At 35.5% G+C, this 23,359-nt stretch overlaps 1 protein-coding gene across 1 annotated transcript in view; it reads left to right on the top strand.

Annotated features, from left to right (window-relative positions):
* The window catches only part of pyd3 (beta-ureidopropionase pyd3), a 224,886-nt gene that overhangs the window by 175,810 nt on the left and 25,717 nt on the right, over positions 1-23,359 (top strand). The window contains exons 9-10 of the mRNA XM_090409693.1: positions 10,365-10,391; positions 10,952-10,992. Of these exons, the coding sequence (XP_090265819.1) occupies positions 10,365-10,391; positions 10,952-10,992 (68 nt within the window). The remainder of the gene's footprint in view (positions 1-10,364; positions 10,392-10,951; positions 10,993-23,359) is intronic.

Raw genomic sequence — 23,359 nt, 5'->3', positions numbered from 1 at the left:
GTTTTAGGGCCATTATTGTTTAACTTTTCAACTTTACCTATACAAGGCCTGAAAGTAGTTCAAGTCTAAAGGTAGTGCAACACCAGGGCAACTCATTGTAAAGGTGGATAAAGTTCTGATCACTATTCTTAGTATTTCCCATAATGTAAAACACATCTCACTAAGAGATATATACTGTTATACATAATGGATGCGGGGGGGGGGTCACTACCTAGACCGGTTTCAACCTTTTTTGAGGTCTCCTCAGTGAGTAGCTAGATCCTGAAATACCAAGGTTTTTAGTAATACAAAGCCTTATCAACTTTACCTGTACAAGTTGCTACAAGGTGTTTTAACTTTGATTAAGAAACTCTGGATGAGATAAATAATTAAAAGTTTTTTACCTTGAGGATAATATATATTAAGGATTCCAAGTAATTTTATAAACTTGGTTTTTTTACTCCTTCTCCCAAGTAAGCAAAACAGTTAAGTTTGCACCTGAACGTAGTTCAAGTCTAAAGGTAGTGCAACACTAGGGTAACTCGTTGTAAAGATGGGTAAAGATCTGATCACTATTCTTAGTACTTCCCATAATGTAAAACACATTTCACTAACACATTTCAACCTTTTTTGAGATCTCAAAAAAGGTTGAAACTGGTCTGGGTAGTTACCTCCCCCACCCATAATGTATAACAGTATACATCTCTTAGTGAGATGTGTTTTACATTATGGGAAATACTAAGACTAGTGATCAGAGCTTTACCCTCCTTTACAATGAGTTGTTCTGGTGTTGCACTACCTTTAGACTTGAACTACGTTCAGACGCAAACTTAACTGTTTTGCTTACTTGGGAAAAGGAGTAAAAAAACCAAGTTTATAAAATTACTTGTTATCCTTAATATATAAAATTACTTTTATATATTAAGTAATTTTATTTATATTATTTATAACAACTTAACCACAACAGGTGTTGTGGTTAAGTTGTTGAAGCTTGTGAGAACTAGGAACCAGAATTGGGTTGACAACAATAGTATTACTTTGATGGACAGCATGGATTTGCTAAAGGGAGGTCATATTTTAGTAATCTACTTACTTATTACAATAAGGTGACTGCTTCCTTGGATAGAGGAGAAGGATACACAGTAATATATTTAGATTTTGCAAAGGCTTTTGATAGATTACTGTATGATAAGTTGATAGTCAAACTATAGTGGATGGGGGTGGATATTAGATTAGTGCATTGAATTGGAGACTGGCTATCTGATAGGTATCAACAAGTTGTGTATGGGGAAGCGATATCTAAGAAAAGGAAAGTCGCTAGTGGTGTGCCTCAGGGGTCTGTTTTAGGGCCATTATTGTTTAACTTGTATATTAATGATATTGGTGAAGATTTGGATGGAGATATTCAGTTGTTTGCAGATGATGCAAAGTTGGGACGAACTTGTTGAAGAATAAAGAGATTGTTGTGGCCTTACAAGAATTGGATAAATTGAGTGATTGGGCACGGGAATGGAGATGCAAGTTCAATGTTACAAAATGTAAGGTTTTAAAATTTGGGAAACAAAAATGGGATGCAGAATTTATGCTTGGTGAGGATATATTGTTGGAGGTGGAGGAAATAAGAGATCTGGGGGGGGGGGAGTATAGTGGATAAGGATCTGAAATTTAGGGGATACATTGTCAAAATTGTGAAGACAACACAAAGGCTTCTGGGAATGATGCAGAGGACACTGACTTGTAGAAGTAGGGAGATTCTTGTTCCATTGTATAAGGCTTTGATTAGGCCACACATGGACTATTGTGCCCAGATTTGGTCACCTGGTTTTCAGAAGAACAAAGAGATGGTGGGAAGGGTCCAGAGGAACCTGACTAAGGTAGCTTACCTCTGGAATGTTGAATATGAGGAAAGATTGAGAAGATGCAATTTGCAGATTCTGGTGGACAGGAGGAAGAAGGGAGATATGATAGAGACCTACAAGTTAGTAAAGGGTTGTTATAGGATCAATGTTGGAGAAGTTCTACAGAAAACAGTGGGAGATCAGGAGAGAACCAGAGGTCATTCTTGGAAACTGTATAAAGAGGATGTGAGTAGGGGAGTGAGAAGCAGGTTTTTTTCATGCAGAGTTGTGAATGATTGGAATGCCTTGCCTGAGAGTGTGGTGTCTGTAGAGAATTTGAGTGTGTTTAAAGCACAGTATGATGAGCTGTGTGTATGATAAAAGGACCTTACAGATGAGTCTTTGACTCCATGGGGTCTTGGGTAATAATAATAATAATAATAACAACAACTGTCTTCTGGTACAACACCATGTGACTGTAAAAATCTCATCAATAAGATTTAAATTATGTAAATTTTGTTATGTAATAAAACTTCTTTTAAACTTACTTGTTCATATTTTTTAATGCACTTGTCCACATAGTATTACCAGAACCAGTGTGTGATTAATTGGTGGCATAACAAAGGAAAGTGAGATATATTTAAATAGTCAACTTGCTTACTGTAATAATTTTGGGAATTAAATAGAAATTCAGTATACAGCAATCCCTCAATTAATGTGTTCTTTAAAACAGATGCACTAATCTAATATAATAACCTATTGGAAAAAGTATAATTCATTCCTCAAGTTTCTTTTTTGACCCTCAATTTTTTTTTTATAAAAGAATTAGAGTATGAGCTAACGTAGTTTGGTAGGCATTCTGTTTCTTTTTGTCATACAACTGACGGTATGCCCTGTTGCCTCTTCTACTACTTCTGAAAATTTTACTGCTTCTCTCTTCATCAGGGTCAGCCTCTAAGCATTGCTGCTTAAAAACTTTGATTGTATGAAACATATTTTCAAATTATTTCTGTAAAATCTCTTTGGGCTTGTCAGTAATTAAATTTTCTTCATATTCTTCAGGATCTTCCTGCTGTGCATCTAAATTTAGCAGGTCCGAATCACTCAATTTCTCAGAATGAGATTTAATTAACTTAGATTCATTTGGTAAGCCTCTTAAATCGTTTACACAATGTTCAAAAATGTGCTTCCAAATGGCTCACATATTGCTAGCAGTAATTTCAATAAGTTTTAAAAGAGGTATACCATGAGTAGACATATCGATACAAAATTAATAACGGAAAAAACTCACGTACAAAGATTATCATTTACCACTGAATATTTTTGTTGCCTTTTGACCGTTTAGAAAAATCTCCACCTTTCTCACTTCTCCTAAGAACAAGCTTCCACACCTTAATCATCCAGGTGTCTACCAGATTCTGTGCTCTTGTGGATTATCTTATTTCTGACAAACAGGAAGATCTGCCTCTATTTGGCTAGAAGAACACCAATCTTATGTTGAATACTTTAAACCTGAAAAGTCTGGGCTTGCAGAACATGCCATCTTCACTAGACATAGAGTTCATTGAAGAAAGACAAGAATTCTTCACAAAAGTCAGTTCCTCATGGAACGCCTTTATAAAGAAAAATGTGAAACTCTACTTCATTCTCCTAACTTAAACAGATCTGACGGCTTACATCTATCCCCTTTATGGGAGATAGTACTTTACAAATCAGCTAATCTTTCCTAACTTTTTATTGTATTGATTTTTTTTTTTTTTTTTAGGAAATTTATTGACCTTTTTAATTATCTTACACCAGCTACTTAGGTGGTGCTTTTTAGAATTGTCAGTTATTGTTTAATTTGAGCTTAATATGTACTGAAGATGCCTGTGACACACAGGCGAAAATTATACTTTAAAATAATCTTTGTACGTGAGTTTTTTCCGTTATTAATTTTGTATCGTTAGCAGTAATTTCCAACTTTGTGACTTTATAACCAGGTTGAGATTTCTCTGATTTGGCCAGAAAAGTCTTGGAAGGGATACGCTTCCAAAAAAGGCTGGTTTCATTGACATTAAATATTTGTTGGTCACAACAGTCCTCCTTCTTCCACAATTTTCTTCAAAATCTCTGGACAATTTGCAGCCACCTCCTTATCTGCACTTGCAGCTTTGCCTGTGATTAGAACATTATATAGGCTATTTCTCTTTTTGAAATGCTCAAACCACCCGGCACTAGTGTGGAATTCTTCTTCTTTTCCATCATTGATAGCCCTTTCTTTCAAGGTTGCAAAGAGACTTAATGCTTTTGATTTAATAAGGTCAGTGCTTAGTGGGATCCGTTTTTGCTTACAATCTTCGATCCATGTAGAAAGAAGTCAGTCTAATTCTATCATTATAATACTTTGATTTCGAGTGGTCTGCATGCATGATGAACTTGAAGCAGCCTTACCTTTCTCTTTGTATTTAGCAGCTTTTGCTTAAAATTGTGTTCTTTTCCTATCTTTGTTCTGGACTCGCGTTATTCGTTGTTCTTAATTATTTCAAGTTTTTCTTCCAATGAGATTACTTTTCAAATCTTTTTCACACTTCCACTTTATTGATCACTAATTCTTTTACTCATGATTCAAGGTTGGGAAATACTTTAAATTAAAAAAGTCAGGAAAACAATTACAAACGAGGCATGAGATATGATCCATAAAATGGTATGTAATTAGCAGATAACATAAATTTTGGTGGTAAATTTGAAACAGTGTACATGAAAATAGTGTAGTATGCCATTAAAAAATAACTCTGTAAAATGTTTTAAATTTTACAAATTATTCAGGAGTAGAGTCCAAAAGACAGCCTGTGACTAGTGGTGTGCTGCAGGGTTCTGTTCTTGGACCACGGCTATTTAATTTGTTCATTAATGATATAGGGAAGGATCTAAGAGGAACAGTTCATTTGTTCGCTGATGATGCAAAGTTGGGTAGGGCGATAGTGAATACAGAAGATGTCAAAATCTTGCAGGATGACTATAGATTGGATTTCTGGGCTAAGGAGAATGGATGTCAATTTAATGTAACAAAATGTAAGGTTATGCATTTTGGGATGAAAAGATTAGCAGCAGTATACCACATTGATGGACCTGTACTCCAGGAGATTGATGAGGCCAGGGACTTGGGAGTGTTGGTGGATAGGGAGTTGAAGTTTAGGGGGCACATTGCAAAAGTGGCTAAATCAACTCATCAAATCACTTGGCTTCTGAAAAATACTTTAACATCCAGAGACAAACAAGTTATTGTTCCTCTGTATCGAGCCTTGATAAGACCCCATCTGGACTACTGTCCCCAGTTATGGGCGCCATGGTTTCTTCGTGATGGGGTGGAAGTGGAGAGGATCCAGAGACGAGTGACCAAGATGTAGGTCTGTGGAATGAACCTTATGAGAATAGGTTGAAGATTTGTGGGTTGCAAAAATTGGTTGATAGGCAGAAAAGGGGTGATATGATTGAGACATTCAAATTACTGAAGGGTTTCTATAAGATTAATCCAGAAGATATTTTTGAAAATAGGACTGATGGTGGGAGGACTAGGGGCCATGCATGGAAGCTGGGCAAGGGTGTTAGAGCTAGGTTTTTTACTTTTAGAGTGGTAAATGAGTGGAATAAGCTGCCAGAGTATGTTGTGGGTGCTATGACGGTGACTGAGTTCAAGGCAAGGTATGATAGATACTGTGAGAATGTCATATAGTTGTGTGGACATGATGTTTAGGGCCTCCCTCGATGAATCTAAGGACTCCCTGGAGTCGCCCGTAATAATAATAATAAAAATTGGTAACTAAATTATTTCATCCTGGTGAGTGATTTTTTTAAATATTCATAAAAAATGTATAGATAGAAAATTTTTAAAATCTGTAACATTTATTTTTAAGATGTATATAGGCACACTAATCGGAGGCACATTAATCAAGGGATTGATATATATACTTACACACACACACACTAGGTTTTCTGCACTAAAGTATCCCTGTTTAACACTCTTTGTGGAGGGATACATATAATGTATTCCTTTGCAAGAATGCATTGTGCATTATGTGTAGAAGCTTTATCTAAAGTGGGGGGGGGGTAGTTCCAAATTCATCACCAGGGAAGCTGCATTATGTACTGAATGTAGATATAATTTTTCTATGTGTGTAAGAAGAAGAAAAGCAACACAAGCATAAATAACATTTTTATTCAGTTACATCATGCATTCATAGGCTGTACCATTCAACATTGCCCTTCCTGGTATGCCACAAACTGCATCCTTTGCATAGTGTGTTTCTATGGCGGAACGCTGCTGTCTGACACACACATACATACAGCTTAGAAAAAGTCAACTGACACCATAGTGTGAAGAACAAACAGCTTTGGCGCTTACTTTAATAAGATGTAGGGACCGCCTTTCTCTGCGATGACTGCAGCAATCCTACAGGGCATATTTTCTGCAAGAGTACAATAGCAATCAATAGGAATTTTGGACCATTCTTCCTGTAGGCATGTAAGGAGTTCCTGGACTGTTGTGGAGGTGGATGTCCCTTGACTTCACAATGCATTCAAATTCATTCCAGATATTTAATAGGGTTGAGATCATGACTCTGTGGAGGCCAGTCAAGTGTGGTGAAGTTCATATCCAAAAACCATGAAGTTAAAGCAGCAGCCTTATGATACAGGGCATTGTCTCGCTGAAAGAGACAATGGTCAGTTCCATAAGAAACACCACAAAGTAGGAAGCATTGCATTGCCCAGATACTTCTTGGAGTTGTGTTGTGGCACCACAAACAGAGGTCCGAGGCTGAACCAGGAAAAACGTGGCCATACTATCACACCTCTGAATTTCATAGTTGGGGTTATGCACAAAGTAGGAAGCATTGCATTGCCCAGATACTTCTTGGAGTTGTGTTGTGGCACCACAAACAGAGGTCCGAGGCTGAACCAGGAAAAATGTGGCCATACTATCACACCTCTGAATTTCATAGTTGGGGTTATGCATTCTGGTAAGAAATGTTTACTGGGCATCCCCCATACCCGCACCCATCCATCTTCTAGGTAGGGGATATATGTGATCCATCACTCCATAACACAGCTTTTCAAGCTGCCACATCCCACTGTTCATACTCTTTGCACCACTGAAGACTGCACTGCATGTTGGTTCAGATAATTTAAGGCTTGCATATTGTAATTCCACCATTGAAACCCATGTTGTGAACCTTGATTCTGAATGTTTTGTTCAGATTTGTGTTCTAGTTGATGCCTGGATCTCCACATTTAATGTATCCGCTGAAAAATGGCAGTTTTTACATATTATCCTTTATAGCACCCTACGATCACATTGGCTAGTGTGATAGGCTGTCCAATGCAGGTAGCACTTGCAGTTGACTCCTTTACCTTGCTTCCACCTCAGTATGTTATCACTGATTGTTGATCTGGGATGACCCAGTTTGTCAACAATTTCCCAAACAGATAAGACTGATATGGCATCTTATTTCAATGCCTCTTTCAAACTCTATCAGTTCCCTTCTCATAGACATTTCATACTATATATAAGTTGTTTCAACTTATATATATAAAAGTTTTAAAGGTTGCATATGGTGTATCATATTGATGGTATTGGTTTGCAGGAAATTGATGAGACTAGGGACTTGGGGATAATGGTGGACAAATAGTTCAAGTTCAGAGGACATATTGCAAAAGTTGGTAAAATAGCTCAACAAATTACTTGAATGTTGAAAAACAGGCTAACAAGTAAAGATAAGGAAGTTGTTATCCCTCTTTATAAGGCTATGATTTACCATATCTTGACTACTGCACACAGATTTCACCTGGATTTCTTTAGGACCAGGAGGGGGGTCGAAAAGATTCAGAGACGAGTAACCAAGATGGTGATAGGTCTATGGAATACTCCCTGCGAGGATAGTTTGAAGGTTTGTGGTTACAAAGTTTAGTGGAAAAGGGGAGATATAATAGAAACTTTTAAGATATTAAAGGGGTGTTATAAAATTGATGCAAGAGAAATATTTCAATATATGGCAAATAGAAAACTAGGAGCCATCCATGGAAATTGTGTAAGAGTGTAGTTAGTAGGGTTTGCAGACCAGATTTTATGCGTGGAGAGTGCTAAGTGGAATGGATTGCCAGAATTGGTTATGAGTTTCCTGATGGTGAATGGATTCAAGTAGTGGTATGATAGGATTTATGTGTATGATGGTTGATTTGGATCTCCTGTGATGAGTCTCCAGACTCCATGGAGATGCTGTAAATAATAATAATAATATATAACTTATTTATATAATGAAACCTGTGGGGTATCCATAACTATAGAATAACACGTATGCCACAGTAAATAACATTTTTATTATGTATTTTATATTTCTTCTTATGTATCATAAGACATCATCAGTACAACTAACGAACAACAATAGGAATTGAATTCAAAAAAACAAAAAACAGTATTGTGCATGTTAAATTGGAATCCCCCTATATATACAGTCATGTGTTCGTGGATTAAAAACTACTGGGTTGAAATTAAAATATAGCAGATAAATTATTAAATACAATTGAGGATAATAATTTCCCAAACTTTTGGAATAGTGAGACAGTCATTTCGATTAAGATTAGGTCTATGAAGTAAGGCTTCAGCACTTTCATTATATAACTGTTCATGTTTATAGCAAGTTGTGAATTGGTTGATGGGTTTGTAGGTAGCAAACCATCCATCTCAAAACTGTTATCATAAAATCCTTAGTATCCAGAGCACACAAGATTTTTTCTTCTGAAGAATCCCTAAAACAAGAATTGGAAATTATCAAAGAAACAACCTTACTAAATGGATATAATTCAATAACAACCCAAAAAATAATTAACCACTCTCCCACAAATGAAGAGAAGAAGCCCATGGGATTCCCATTCCATATATTAAAGGCATCTCTGAACATGTGACCAAAATTATGAGAAAATATTAACTCATTACTACCTACAAACTCATCAACCCAATTCATAACTTACTACCTTCTCCAAAAGGCAAACTCTCACCAATGGTGCTACCTTGCATTTACCAACTACCATGTTCATGTAATTTGTCTTACTATGGACAAACAGAAAGATCTATAAATAAACATATCTCTGAATATCAAGACCACACCTGCTGTATCAAACCTCGCAAATCTGGCCTTGCACAACATGGAATTGAAAATGCTAACCACAGGATCCAATGGCAAAATGCCAAGTTACTACATAGATCCACATATAAACATGAACGGTTATATAAAGAAAGTGCTGAAGCCTTACTTCATAGATCTAATCTTAAGCAAAATGATTGTCTCACTATTTCAAAAGTTTGGGAAATTGTTATCCTCAATTGTATTCAGTAATTTATCTGTTATATTTTAATTTAATTTAAGTAATTTTAATTTAAGCCCAGTAGTTTTTAATCCATGAACACTCGACTGTATACGTAGAGGGATTCCAATTTAAGCATGTGCACTACTGTTTTTTGAATTCAATTTCTATTGTCGTTTGTTAGTTGTACTGATGATGTCTTATGATACATAAGATGAAACCTTCTTAATATTCACATAATAAGAAAGTTATTTACTGTGGCATATGTGTTATTCTATAGTTATATATAACTTAATCCCAACAATTAACATCTAAGATTTGATGTAGAGAATAGAGAGGGTTAATAAATGATACCTTCAGTTAAGCACGTCTTCAATTATCCAACCAGCACATTGATTTCCCATGGTGGTCTAATAGCTAAGGAATTACTATATGTATTAAAATCTGTTACTTATCAAACGGATTTTTGATAAGTAACAAACAAATCATCAAACAGCTTGCACTATTAAAAATTAATAAATAACTAGAAAAAAGAAGAAAAAAACCTTGGAGCCACACAAGTGTTTTTTTTCTTCCTGAATATGATAATAGGTTACAAAATATCATGTGAAGTGGTCATATAATGTATTGAATTCTCATTATTGCATGTTAGAACGGGTGATGAAGTTTTATTATTATTATTATTACGTGACACCTCCAAGGAGTCCAAAGACTCATTGAGGAAGAGAACCTACTCTACAACTCTCAATCTCCACCAACTACAGAAAACCACATCATCTATACCAATGGTGTCTACTGTCCACCACCACCACTAGTATTTTCATAGACAAACACAAACATCCATGCCCACGGCAGGATTTGAACCCACAGACTTTTGCCAGAGTGGATATGCTAACCACAAAAGACATGGTTGCTTTCCTGAGCTCCCACATTTTATTTCATTGGAATTGGGTGAAAGTGGGCTTTTTTTTTTTTTTTTTTTTTAATTCATATTTTTAAATATAACAAAAATAACTGCTTGTATTCCATTCAGAAGATTTTTTTTTTTCTACATTTGTGAAATGCTATTTGAAAATTACTTGATAGACGATATCTTAGATTGTTATGTTTCAATTTTGGGAATAATTCTCATTTCAACTTTTATCAAACTAGAAACAGTGATTTATCATATGTATATTATGAAAAATTTTCTTTTTTTCTTTACAGCTCATAAAGACTTTGGGCATTTTTATGGTAAGTTATTTTTTTTTTAACATCATTATTTCGAAGATATCATTCCTGATGGTGAAATGATCATTAATGACCATTTCATTATTAGAATTGATTATTCAAGATAAATGTTTAAATAATTAGAATTAACATAACTCACATGATATACAGCCATATATATACAGCCACTCTTGAGGTGCTTCACTAATAATAATATATTTTGCATTCACGTTCTAAAATAAGTAATAGCATCTTTTGAACTATTAAATTCAAACTTTTTTTTTAAAATTTAATAATTGAATTCTAGTTGGACTCTTTCTGTAGCACATTTGTTCTTCCCTCCTGCACCTCACTGCCACCACAAAAACTAGCATATTTCTTAAAGTGAAAAATACTGCTCTGTTGGAAACTCTTGCAGTAGTGAAACATCTCCTATTTGCATAACTACCCTATTTTTTATAATTATTTTGTGGAATTTAATTTCCACAAAATAGGTTGCAGTAACTGATTTAAACTCTAATTTTTGTAAGACTTATATTTGGTGAATGTGTTATTAAATACTTTTTTATTTAATTATTTTCAAGGATCCAGTTACGTCACTGCTCCTGATGGATCTAGAACTCCAGTAAGTATCTCCATCCTTCTCCCCCTACCCTTCCTCTTTTAATAGTACTATAATAAGCATGATGTACAGTTATGTATATTTCTAATGAATGCAGATTTTCACCAGTTTATTGTTTAACATAAACCATATTTTTTGATTCTCATGTTCGAATGTACTCATCTGAAAGAGAGAGAGAGAGAGAGAGAGAGAAAAAGAATACCAGCATAGTCTAAGATAATAGATCATTCCTACCCCAGTATTGCATTAGTTGCTGCCAGGGAGACAGTGATTACAGTTTGTAAGACCTTCAAATAGGTAAGCTCAGGAAAGCATTGCTATTATAGTTTTTTTTTTTTTTTTTTGCATTGATTGGATGTATGTGAGTCTACCACAGGTATAGTTGTTGAACAACATTAATGATATGCTGTTCAACAGATTTATATTAAATTATGAATATCGTGAATGTTGCAAAAGGAAATTAACACTTCATTTTGTGTTAACACCCTCTGACATTGTAGTGTGTGAGGACTGAGTCCTTTTTCCACCCCCCCCCACTGGGCAAAAGTGATCATGTAATTAATGACATTCAAGTTGATAGTAGAAAGGATTACATAGGATCACATAATCTATCATATCTAAATATCCATCCACAACAGGCTCATATATTAGAAAAGTACACTTTCATAAGAATTATGAATTCATCCTTGGCTTAATTTAAATTATACTTGCTGAGTTATTATATTCTTGGCAATTAATTGGCAACTCAATTAATGTGAACTCATATACAAGTAGCCTAGTAGTGAAGATACTTCACACACAAACTTTATTTGCTTACACTTAGGTAAAGAATTAAAGATGAATATAATTTCTTCACAAATTTAATTTAAATTATAATCAAGTGAAAACACTTTATACAACTGTCTCTAATCCAGAGTATTTTAATAATAAGGTGATAAACCTTTTCACTACTTGTATATGGGAAATGTATGACTTCTGCATTACTTCATCCTTGATATCTTTCTGGTTCTGGCTCTCACTGATGAGGCCTTAATAAAGGTCAAAACCAGTCTTGGTAGCCCTGCATAGCATTACACATCTTAAAAAAAAGATGTGCTTTGCATTGTGGGATGCTAAGGCAATTAATATAAAAGTATTAGCCTCTATATTACAAGCAGCCTAGTCATAAAACTATTTCAATTTCAAACCTTGTTTTCTTGTAATATGGAAGCTAATGATAAAGGATTAAACAAGAATATAATTTCTTGGTCAGTTTAATTTAAATTTCTAAACCTTAGCTGTATTGATCTGACAACCAGTTTTTTTTGTTCCTTTAAATGTTGTGTAGCATTTGTATTAAGAGATCAGGAGAACATGCATATATATACATATCCAAATAACAAAAGTTAATCTAGCATTGTACTATAATAAAACAAAGCTAATTAACATTGACTAGTTTGATCTACCGTCATCATTTTTCTCTTCCAAATTCTTGAATAACTCAGGTTAGTTATATCTTACTATACCAAGATCATGCACTGCAATGCCTGCTTTAAACTTTTACCAGAAAGATGCCAAAGAGTTTAGTATTTCATTATCAGTTCTGTGCACAATTTTTACTTTGGAAGAAAATGCCCATCTTATATCATCTATTCTCTTTCATATACTCACTTGACACCATGAAGTACTATTTGATCACTGGCCTGATCATTTTAATATAATGAATTATTACTTTGCCAGTGCAATATACTTGTCACTGTGCAGCTTATAGTATAATACAGATTGTTTTCTGAGTTCAAGAAAGAATGGGAATGGAATCTGAATCAACATAAAAGAAACAATTTCTGTACATAAGTATATGCTGTGATACTCAAAAAATAGAAAACAATTAGTATAAAATATAATTAAAACATAGAAGGGGAAAAATACAAAGACTAGAGTAAAGAAAATAAAAGCATTTGCAAATCAAGTTAAGAAATAAAGGGACTACTAAAATTTCTTAAGATTTTCATCTAATTGCAATCACTTACAAAAAATGAGGTATTCTTTGAATCACAATACTGTGTTTACTAAACATATGCTTTGGGGAAGGTTGCACTTTCTGACTCAAGCTTCCCAGCGTCATCTATTGTTCATGAAAAAGAGTTGAACTGGTAGAATGAACAATAACAGCAGCTATGATAATTAATAAAGATTTGATTATATTATAACCAAAGACTTAGTTATAGTTTTTATAATATGAACAAAGCTTTAACTTGTTCATAATATGAACAAATTGTTAACTCAGGAAGCATTGAGCCTAGTTCCATGTCCCACTTGAACTCGAAAAAGCACTGAATGAGGTAAGATAAAGTAAGTATAGCATAGAAGAGAGAGAGAGTGAGGAAGTAGGTGGGGAATGTATAAGGTATCTTGTCACACTGAGAGTGGCCACAGCACAAGCCTAGATTAAGCCTATTCTGAAACAGTATCATCAAACTGTTGACTTGCTGCCTTCACCTCAGTGCTCTTTAATATGATGGAGAAGGACAATTAACAATAATGATAATTTAATGGAAATGAAGCACAGAGGAATGAAATTAAATGACAGTTTAATGCTTCCCTATAGTATTTTATCATTATTGGGACCATTGTATAAGACTAGCATGCAGAACAAAAAGTAGAAATTATTAGAATGTACAGCTAAAGTTTTAGCAAGGGTAGCAGCATCACCTCTGTAGCACAAACAACAAATTACAAGATAACCACAGCAACTGACTTTAATGAAATGAAAGTACATGAGTTATTGTTTAATTTCTTGTTTATAGTATTGCCACAGGGAGACCTTTAAAGATTAGACTCTGTAGCACAGTCATGAGGACATTTTTTTTATTGCTTTTTGGATGGAAAGATCTATTTGAATTTCATTTAGGTCATAATTTTATAACCTAAATTTTTCAATTGAAGATGAGTTACCCAACCATACTGAGGTGAACCCCCCTCTCAAAAAAAAAAAAGTTTTTTTTTTTTAAAATCTTGTGAATCAAAAATACCACCAGAAAACATGTAATTGCAACATACCTAATAACATGGAAGACTATTTTAAACTTCACAGGTTTCGCTGGGTCAAAGCCGTATAACTGAGAGGAGACCTCCTCATAGCCTTTAAAGGAATGCGGAGAACCGACCAGGGCTTCTGACCTAATGTCCAATCCTCACCTTCTCGTGGTGCACCCTGTTGGGTATCTACTTGGATACTGAATGAACGAGGATGGGCTGGCAATTTGGGATTTAGCCGACCAAATTGTATTCTTATTGGTTAAACCAAAATAAAAAATGATGGCACAACATGACAAAATTTCATGCCGGCTGGGGCATTGCCTGGTTAAACAAGGTCCCCGTTGTTTTTGCCAGGGAACCAGGGTGAACAGCGAAAAGTCAGCTACGGGAACAAATCTGAAAACACACCCCGACTCAACATCACCAGAGTTAAAGATCGGTGCTATCAACATAAGACGCCTGAATGGCAAAAAAATGGAGCTAGCTGAGGAATTAAATAAGTACCAGATTGACATAATAGGGGTGACTGAAACAAAAAAAGACAAAAATTGGTGAGATCTTTCTGAGCAATAAATACAAAATGTTATATTCAGGCAATGACAATCAAGGAAAAGAAGGAGTAGCCATAGTATTCAACACAAAATATGAGGCTCATCTTCTTGAATGGCAGGCAGTCTCAAGTAGAGTAATGTGGGCAAATATGAGAATGGGGAAACTGGACTATGAGACATTTGTGCCTATGGTCCCACAGAAGGTTCTACTAAGGTAGAAGTGGAGGAATTTTTTGATCCTTCAGAAAAAGCAACTGACACAATGAAAAAGGAAAAGTTGATCCTTGTTGGGAATCTAAATAGCAGAGTAGGAAATGATTGTGAGACATACAAAAATATTTTGGGAAAATTTGGAGAAAAGAGCAAAGCTAATAATAATGGCAAATATCTGGTGGATTTCTGCTCAGGACATGGACTGGTTATTACTAACACTATGTTCCAACATAAAAATGTGCACAAATTCACATGGAGAGAAGAGGAAAGGAATAAGAAAAGTCTCGTTGACTATGTTATTGTTGATAGTGATGTTTTCTCCATGGTGCAGGACCCTAGAGTGTACAGAGGATTGGAAATTGGAAGTGATCACTATTTAGTCTTGAGCAGAATAAAATTGAATTTCATATTGAAAAGAATGACATGTAAGAAAGTTTTAAATCGAATAAAAGTTGAGCAGCTCTCAGATGTGAACTGTAGACTAAAATACACAAAGATTATTGAAGAAAAAATGAAAGAGTTTGAGAACAGGAATGAAACCTTGGAGATTCAGTGGCAAGCCTTGAAGAAAGCCCTGATTGATTCAGCTAGAGAGACATGTGGTGAAGTTGTCTGCAAAGATAGAAAAATTAGAACTCCATGGTGGACACAGGAAGTTAAAGAGGCAGTGAAAGAAAAGAAGAAAGCATATCAAAAGTTCCTGGCAAATAAGTCAGCTTGTGCTCTTAGAGAATACAGAGACAAATGCAAGAATGCTAAATACTCTATAAAACTAGCTAAACAAAAGTCATGGGAGGACTTTGGCAAGAATATAGAAAATAAATATCAAAAAGTGGCAAATTATTTTGGAGGTTGTTGAAGAAGCTTAGGAATGGAGGAAAGAGTGTTGTAAAGGGAGTTAGAGATGATAAAGGTGAGATGAAAATGGGAGAAAAAGATATCCTTGAAGTAGGCAATCAGGAATACATATCCAGACTTGAAGTAGAAAAAGCCATCAAAGGCTTAAAATGTGGAAAGGCAGCAGGAGTAGATGATATTCGACCAGAAATGCTGAAGTATGGTGGTATAAAAGTCTTACAGTAGCTGCACTGCATAGTTCAGAAAGCCTGGACAGAGGGACGAATTCCCGATGATTGGAGTAGAGCTCTCATAGTGCCCATATATAAAAAGGGAAATAAAACTGAATGTGAGAATTGCAGAGGTATTTCCCTACTAAGTGTTCCTGGCAAGATCTATGCAAGTATACTTGAGAAACGGTTGAGAAGAATTGTGGAAGAAAAGCTTGGTGAAGAACAAGCTGGATTCAGGCAAAATAGAGGCTGTCAGGATCAGATTTTCACTTTACGACAAATAGTCGAGAAAGCATAGGAATATAACAAAGATCTGTATTTAAGTTTTGTCGATTTGGAAAAGGCATATGACAAGGGTATTCAATACACTACAGTTATTATAAATGTGTCAATGTGGCATTATATCAAGCAATACTTAGTCTTTATTTGAGTTGTAAGTCAGCAGTTAGAATTGAAGGAAGTACAGGAAGATGGTTTAATGTTAAATCTGGTGTGAGACAAGGATGTACATTATCCACTCTGTTATTCATTATCTATATGGATCACATTATGAAGGAAAGTGGTATTAAACATGATATCAAAATTGGAGATGTTAATGTCAGCTCTTTGCTTTATGCGGATGATGTTATACTTCTAAATAAATCCGGTACAAGTCTGCAAGATTCTCTGTCTAAATTGAATAACTGTTGTAATAGATATGGTATGAAGATCAGCAATAAAAAGACAAAAACAATGAAAATAGGCAGAATCATTGAAAATGTCAGCTGTGTTGTGAATGGAGAACCTGTGGAACAAGTTAAACATTTCAGCTACTTAGGCACGATTTTTAGTGAAGATGGTAAATTCAATATAGAATAGACAACAGAATCAGCAAAGCTGATATGGTGGGAAGTCAATTGAATAAATTCATATGGAATAAGAGAGAAATTAGTCGGAACAGTAAATTAGCTGTATACAAGACAGTGTTCAAACCAGTTTTAACTTATGGATCTGAGAGCTGGGTCAGAAGTAAAATACTTTACCAAAGACTAGAGACCACAGATATGAGAGTCCTGAGAAAGATTAGAGGCGTGAACAGATGGCATCAATGGCAGTATCATATTAAAAATGAGGATATTAGGAAAGAACTTAATATTGTCAGCATCCAGGAATGTGTTAGCAGAGCTAATCTCAAGTGGTATGATCACTTAAATAGAATGAGAGAGGAAAGATTAGCAAAACAAATGTTCTCTGCTAGGTTGGCAGGAAAATGACCCAGAGGATGACCAAGATATAGGTGGATTGATAAGGTACAAAGTGCCTTAGACGATAGAAATATAAGATCTGATAATGTTGGAGTCTTGACAGGTAACAGACTGATTTGGAGGAAAATTGTAGATAGGAAGTTAGTAATGATGTAATTTTTTCATGTAATACTATCATATCCTGTACACCCCTTTAGGGTATATGACAGGAATTTGATGATGATGATGACTATGATAAATTAGTATCATAGTTTTCAGCTTTAATTAACCAGTATCCAAATCAAAAAGGGTGCCTTCTGTAGATGCTTCTCATCAGTTTTGGTTGTTAGGTTGAGGCTTTAAAATTATGTTCACAGCTGTGGCTGCATATGGATTTGTATCTTCTTCTAATTTGTCTGTAATATGTTAGCTTGATCAGGCAAGAAATTTTGATGACTCTTGGAAAAGGGAAGAGGTTAGTCTTAAGTAGGTGAGGGATGCTAGTTTAATGCAAGATTCGAAAGCTACACAGAGATTGTATTGTTTAAAATTCTGGCTGTTTATGCTGTAGAACCTGTAGTTAATGAAGGAAGTTGGGGATACTAGTCTTTTAGGAATTATGTTGGAATTGTAGCCAATACCAACAAACTGTGGTCAATATGGTTGGTTTCAACTATCAGGAATGATGAGAACCCACTGCCTGTTGGTTAGGGAACAGATATGCTATCTACTCAACCACTGCTAGCATCTGGTTTAATGCCATTTTCCTAAATAACGTACAGGAAAGTTCTATAGTTGATATGTAACAGTGAGATAATATTCATCCTTGTCTTATACTTAATTTTATATCAGTCCATCTTCATGCCTCCTTCAATTCTAACTTTTGATTTACAAATAAAATACAGGCTGTATATTGCCCTGCACAATGTTCCATTTACACCATCTATATATAATTTCAAGCCACTTTTCTTGGCATCTTAACATATGTCTTTTTGAGATCTACAAAACTTAAATACAAATATCTTTATATTCTGATTTCTTCAGTTAGTTTGTCTTAAGCTAAAAATCTGATCATAACAGCTATTTGACCTGAAACTAATGTATAATCCACAAGGAGATGTGTTTGCATTATGGGAGATACTGAGATAGGAGTGATGGTAGCTTGGCCACCTTTGCTACGAGTTGCCTGGTGTTGTACTACCTTACCCCAGTCCTGAAGATATTTTCAGGTGCAAACTTTGTTTGCTCACACTTGGATAAAGGATTGAACTAAATTTATTATTATCATCCTAAGAATACTCTTCTTAAATTTAGAATGTTGTCAAAAACTTTCTTGAAATTTTTGATTTGGTTCAAAAATGGGCATTTTAATTAACTGACTCCTCTTCTATTAGTTAACTGATAATTCCTCTTCTACTCTTTTAATTAACTGATGATCTCTCTCTCCACCTATGTCACATTTGTCTATTTCTGCTTTGTCTTTTCTGTAGTTATTTGATTGCTAGTTAGGTTGAACAAGTATTTAATGTCTCTACTGTCCAATCAAGAGGCTGTGGGTTCAAATCTCACTGTAGAAATATGGATGTTTGTAAATGTCTTTAGTTGGTTGATGAATTTCATCATCTTTGTTTATGCAATCCCACAGCCTGTTTATTGGAGGCCTGAAGCAACTTGAAAAAAAAAAAAGTTCCATGTTTCATCTGTAGATGAATGTTTCTGGATTATCTAATCCTTAGCCTACCAACTGCATTAATGTACTATAGATTTACAGCTTTTTGTAGGTGAAATGACACATACACAAAAAAAAAAAAAAAAAAAAAAAAAAAAAAAAAAAAAAAGGAAAGGGTAAAAATCTTTTATTTGGTGATTGTCAGCTTACATCTATTATTCCTCTACTTTTCATGAAACCTGTAAAACAAGTGGCACCTAGTCAACTTCCATTAGTCTAGGTACAATTTCATCTGTTTGCCTTCTCTTCTTATAAATGTGAAAGACGAGAGGCATGACAGGGATTGCCAAGGAAACCTGAAGGATATTCATTGTTGAGTAAAGCAGGCATATATTCCCGAGCCAACAAGATCGCTATGGTGAATCTGGATCCTATCGAACTAAAGTGACCTAAGAGAGAAAGCTATTGAGAAACAAGGAAGTGTTTCCCAGAACACGTGATAATAAGCAAGGTATATCAACCGTCCCAGTAAGGAAATCCTTTCTATGTCTTTTGTGAATGTAATTACAATAAAGAGGAAGTGTATTGCCTTAATGACAGTTCAAGTTTGAACATGTGATATCTTGAAGCTTGTTCCAAGAGAACGTGATATAAGTTAAAAACTCACTTATTAAGAATTACTGTAATAGATTGATGGAACTTTAGAATTCCTTGGAGTGTATTTAGCGATATGTGCTTTGTATATCCTGAACGGCTAAGCAGAGTCAACAATTGAAGTATATTGAATAGATAACCTTTGTTTAAAGGTTGTGCTTAGAAACTTATAACTCTAAAAAGGGTAGAGATCTATATGTTAAGAATTTAACCGTGCTGAGTATACTCTACTGTGAAGTTGCTATTGTCTTAATAAGACCTTCTTTATTTCATGATCATTTTAATTATGTTTAGATCTTCTTTGATTAATGTAAATTCATGAGTTAGTGAATTAAATGTTTTTATTTAATTTGAATCTTGTGCTTGCCTGAGTTCATTTCATTGCATCGCTCATTTTAACAGTTCGGATTTAAGCAGGAACTCTATTTAATGTGAAAGTAAGGAAAGATTAGAGAACCACGACTATAATTTAAAAGTAATTTGTCTAAGGAAAGTTCTGTCTTATTTAGACAGAATTTATTGTATTACTGTAGCATTGTACTTGCTGATGATTGATTCCTTAACATTATTCTTACAACCATGGACACAGAGTGGCGCAGTTAAATATAAATTTTCTTTGTGTTCGAAAATGGAATCAATCAGCAGAAAGAACTAGGGAATTACCGACCTAGTCGATAACCTCCCCTATTGTTATAACTCTTATACAGTATTACTCATATAGAGATTAGGCCTAAACTGTCTCGTGACTGAATACTGCATTCAGGCGAAAATAGAATACATAACGAAGAAGAAAGACGTCACAACACATCCCTCTATTCTCTGCCATCTTCTGGTTGTGGACCTTCCAGTGATGGTACTGGCCCTTTTCATTTTCAACTGAGTTTATTCTTTCTTTTCTTCTCATATTCATTGCTCTACTTTTCCTAAGTCTTTTTATTCCAATTTTCTAGACTACCATCACTGAAATCTGATGCACTGCTACCATGTTTGCTGTATGATGTAACCCATGAACATCCAAAGGGGAATAGTCTTGTGCTTTGGCCCCTGCTTTAGTAAAAATGGATCCTGGATGATATTGGATCACTCAGCTTGTGGGATTGCCTGCAAGTGCCACCATTGTTGCAATAAGTCATTTCCCTTCTGCATAGTCTAGTGGCAGGATTCAAGGCTTGCTGTGGTACTGTATGACATCTGGAGTAATGCTACCTCATTTCCAAGTACAATTGTTGCTTACCAGATAGTTGCACCCACATGTGGCTCCATGCATGGGGAGCTCTGGTGCTGGATCTTCCCTTTTTATGAATATTCAGGCCCCTGATAAACATGCTCGTGTTTTTTTCAGGGCCCTCATCAAGCTTCCACCAAGTTCAGAAACCACTGTAACATTAAAAGACAGCAAAAAAACAAACAGTGAACATCAGAGACACCCACAACTTTGATGCTAAAAAAGTCTTCTAGTCCTGATGGCATATCTCTATACTCAAATGTTAATGCTGCTCCAGAGCTGACACCTGTTCTTTATCATCTCTATCTATACTTAGCTGGCACTTATTCCAGTTCATGGAAGTAATCCATTTTGGTCCTCTCCAAAATAATGGAGAAAAGGCATCAGTAGTCAGCTGCTTCACTTCCTGGAAGTTTGCCAGTTAATCATCAACCTTCTGCCTTCAAGGTTCATGGCTGACCTCTTAATCTAAATCACCTCCCATTGGACACATGCTTTGACAAGGTCTGGAGAAACACATTGTTGTTCTTGCCATTTGAGGATGTTTTTGATCTGGTCTTGCATTGAAGCTTGCTAAACAGTTACTAGCTTTCTCTCTGGTCATTCACTGTGTGTCATTATTGGATGGCTTCCTCTCTTTAAGCTTCACCAATAATGCAGGAGTGCCTCAGGGCTCTCTTTGTCATTTACTTTCTCTCTCTCTCTTTTCCTTATACATAAATGACCTACTCACAATTACTACTAATCCTATTCACAGTTTTACAGATGATAGTACTCTCCATTCATCCTACTCATATGGTAAACCATGCAGTGAGCAGACATCCCAAGCCTCAAAATCATCTTTAACCAGCACCTTAAACATTGATCTCCATGCCATCTTTCAATGGGGAACAGACAATCTTGCCACTCACTTTCAATGCCACAAGAACACAATCTTATGTAGTCTTTTTTTCTCACAAAAGGGATCTTAGCTCACTTATGTTTACACTCACTAATGCACATATTTCAATGTGATCAGATCTGTCTGCTTTCCCTGACATTTACCTCCAGCCTCTCCTGGTATAAACACATCAATAGCTTCCTCAGCCTCTAAAAAACAAGATATTCTTTTCTGCTTAAGTTGCTGTTTTTCACCCACCCAACTACTAACCCTATACAAATCCTAAATTCACCTATTCTTAGAATAGGTGAATTTGGGATGATGCACTTCCTCCATAAATCTCAGTGCCATCCAGAGCAGAGAAGTTTGCTCATAGATAATCCTTTCCTCACAGATGAACTGTTTCAACTCAGCTCAGCTCAGTTTCTTCTGCAGGTACCTTCATAGTTGCTTCTCCAGTGAACTGCAACCATTCTTCCTCAACTTTTTGTTTGGTGTGTTAAAACAAAATCAGTAGCTGCCCACCATCCTATTTTTCAGTGCACCTGCCAATACATCAAATCTGCTTCTCTTCCTCCTCCTTTATTCCATCTCTGTCTGCCATCTGGAACAGCCATACTCATGAAGTATACCCAAAGAACTACAACCTACAACTCTGATAATACATCCCACAGGTAAGCATCCTGCTAGGAAAATATCACCCTTCTTTATCCAGATGGGTTTTGAAGGGTTGACAGGATCCTCAAAATTTGTTAAACTTTTCAGGAGACATTTCGTTTAAACATCTTGCCATAAACAGAACAACTACTTCATGCTGTGGAGGAAATGCTAATCTCCCCACAAAACTTTAAACTTTTGAACTTTAAGCATTCCACTTGATATCATTTCAAGAGAAATGATATCTTTGTTAGGAATCTCCTTGAGCTTCCTGACAAAGAGATTTGCTCTGAATTTAAAAATCAAGGAGGTAACAGCCATACGAATTCTCGTATGTAGTGATAGTATCCTGGTACTGACCATTAAACACCTCCAAATCCTCACCATCAATGAATGCATGAGTGCAGGGTATTCCAACTGTCAGGCTCAGCATCCTAAATCCTTTATGCTGCAGTGTGTCAGAAATGCAGCCTTGCTTATAATGCCTCTCATGGCTCTGTCATTTATTCCTTGTGTCTATGAAGAGCATGCAAACAAAGATTAAGAGCAAAACATCCAGATGCACCAATTTGTGAAGGAGAACATCTTGTTTGCTTTGAACATTTCAAAGTTGGGTGGATGAAGAAGCATTTTAAAGAAGACCAAGCAGAACATTCCATATATCACAATATCTACTAGGAAACCCTGTTACACTGAGAAGGTATAGCAAAAAAAAAAGTAAGGGGACATTAACACATGATGCCTCATCTTCTCACAATTATATTCCTGAAAAAGGTCGAAACTGGCTGGGTAGTGGTGGCCCTTCCCTTAATGCATAGCATTATACATGTCCGCAAGGAGATGTGCTTTGCATTATGGGAGATACTAAGACAAGATAAGAATGAGAGCTTGGTTCACCTTTACCACGAGCTGCCTCAGTCCTGAAGATACTTCAGGTGCAAACTTCGTTTGCTTACACTTGGATAAAGGATTAAACTAAATTTATTATAGTCTAACCAAGATTTAGAGAAAGATGTTGGAAAAAAAACTTCTAACATCTTTCTCTAAATTCAGAGTAATTTAATAATAAGGTGAGACATGTTTTGGCAGCTTGTATAGGTAAATATGACTTCTCCATTGCTTCCTCCTTGGTATCACACCTCTGGGTCTGGCTCCCACCGACGAGGCCTCGATAAAGGTCGAAACCGGTTGGAAGCTTGGGTGATGAATG

Source organism: Typopeltis vanoorti, chromosome 20 (genome assembly GCF_054136105.1).
Source record: "Typopeltis vanoorti isolate ZY-2024b chromosome 20, IOZ_Tvanoo_1.0, whole genome shotgun sequence".
Classification (NCBI taxonomy): Eukaryota; Metazoa; Arthropoda; class Arachnida; order Uropygi; family Thelyphonidae; genus Typopeltis; species Typopeltis vanoorti.
This window is presented reverse-complemented; position numbering and strand designations above follow the sequence as displayed.